Source organism: Protobothrops mucrosquamatus, unplaced genomic scaffold (genome assembly GCF_001527695.2).
Source record: "Protobothrops mucrosquamatus isolate PMUCROS unplaced genomic scaffold, P.Mucros_1.0 scaffold6895, whole genome shotgun sequence".
Taxonomy (NCBI): Eukaryota; Metazoa; Chordata; class Lepidosauria; order Squamata; family Viperidae; genus Protobothrops; species Protobothrops mucrosquamatus.
The window spans coordinates 10,504-11,988 of record NW_015392708.1 but is presented as its reverse complement, the minus strand read 5'-3'; the positions used below and the strand labels follow the sequence as shown (position 1 = coordinate 11,988).

Here is a 1,485-nt window from a genome sequence, read left to right as displayed (position 1 = left end):
CCTTTTGCTCCTTTGTCAGACAAAAGCCTTCCGAAGAAACTTACACCAAGACAAAAAGAAGAGAAAAAAGTTATTTAAAAAACCCACACACAACTTAAAACGAGAACCTATCTTTAAAAGACAGGAGTAAGCAGAGGCATAAAACGCCACATATTGGTTAATCAGTTTGATCCTTTGGGCTAATTTAAGGAATGGCATGGGAACTGAGTGTCAGTCAATATTTTCTGCATCAATTAATTAATGTTCCAGTCCCACTTAAAGCAATGGGACAGAATGTTCTTTCTGACATTTGTTAAGCCACTGTAGCTTTCCAGAAAGAAAGAAAAAGGCAAGAATTCCTGAAATGGGCCTCTTTCTTCGTGGTCTTTGACTTTTGACATGATTTCAGGATTTGCAGGGCCAGCACAGCCGCTTAATCCTCTTTTCTCTCCCCTCCCTTCTAATTTGTTAATTCTTCTCCAGATGAAGAGCTCCGCTTCAAGCAACATTGTTATTGCTCACTCTTTTCTTCTTTTCCTAAAGATTCCACTTATATGGACTGAATGGAGTCTCGTGTCTTTGCAGTAGTAACCTAAACTTTAGGTTTATTTGTGCATTTATAAAAGTTACACTGAATGAGCGTATTGCACTCTTATTGACCCAACTGTCGACAGATCAGTCTGTAACTTTTGTTATAAGCAAAACACGTTTATAGTCTTGGCTAGAATATTCCCAGAAATAATGAATCAGAAGTATTGATTTGTTTTAAGCAAAGCACAGCACTGACTGACAGTTATTTATAATATCTTTTTTCAGGAATGTTGATGAATTCATTCTTCCATTTTTATTTTTACTTTTTTGGCATTGGATCAGATTCTTGAATTTGTACTTTGTTTTACTATGTTGACACATTTAGTGGGCGAATAAGCCGTCATTCTGTGATCAGTTTGCATTTTGGAACAGAGATAGTCTAGAATATTAATTTCATTTTTAAAAATGCCACAAATGCAACGAATGTAATGAACTGGTATCTTTCCCCCCCCCCTAATTTATTCCTGTAGGCGCACCAGACGACAAGACATCCGAAATGGAGACCCTCTAACTCACTGCTCAGACCTCCAGCATCCAGGTGAGTTATAATTTATTAGGCACACACACACACACACACACACACACACCGAGAGAGAGAGAGAGAGAGAGAGAGAGAGAGAGAGAGAGAGAGAGGGGAGGGAGAGAGAGAGAGAGAGAGAGAGAGAATGCCTGTAGCTCACAAGACTGTACAAGGTTGGAACCAAATAGCATATCAGACATTTATTTATTTATTTATTTATATTTGAATTTATATCCCGCCCTTCTCCCGTAGGACTCAGGGCGGCTGACAATCTATTTAAAATACATACAAAACAATACAAATTTAAAATTAATTAAAAAGAATATTAAATATTTGTCGAATTTAAAATATAATTAAAACCCCCCTAAAAATTACCCTAGGCCAGTCCTGCAAGC

The 1,485-nt window shown here is 37.3% G+C and overlaps 1 protein-coding gene across 1 annotated transcript in view; it reads left to right on the top strand.

Moving 5' to 3' along the window:
• The window catches only part of LOC107300397 (semaphorin-3A), a 16,070-nt gene that overhangs the window by 4,099 nt on the left and 10,486 nt on the right, over positions 1-1,485 (top strand). The window contains exon 3 of the mRNA XM_015829729.1: positions 1,041-1,108. Within this exon, the coding sequence (XP_015685215.1) occupies positions 1,041-1,108 (68 nt within the window). The remainder of the gene's footprint in view (positions 1-1,040; positions 1,109-1,485) is intronic.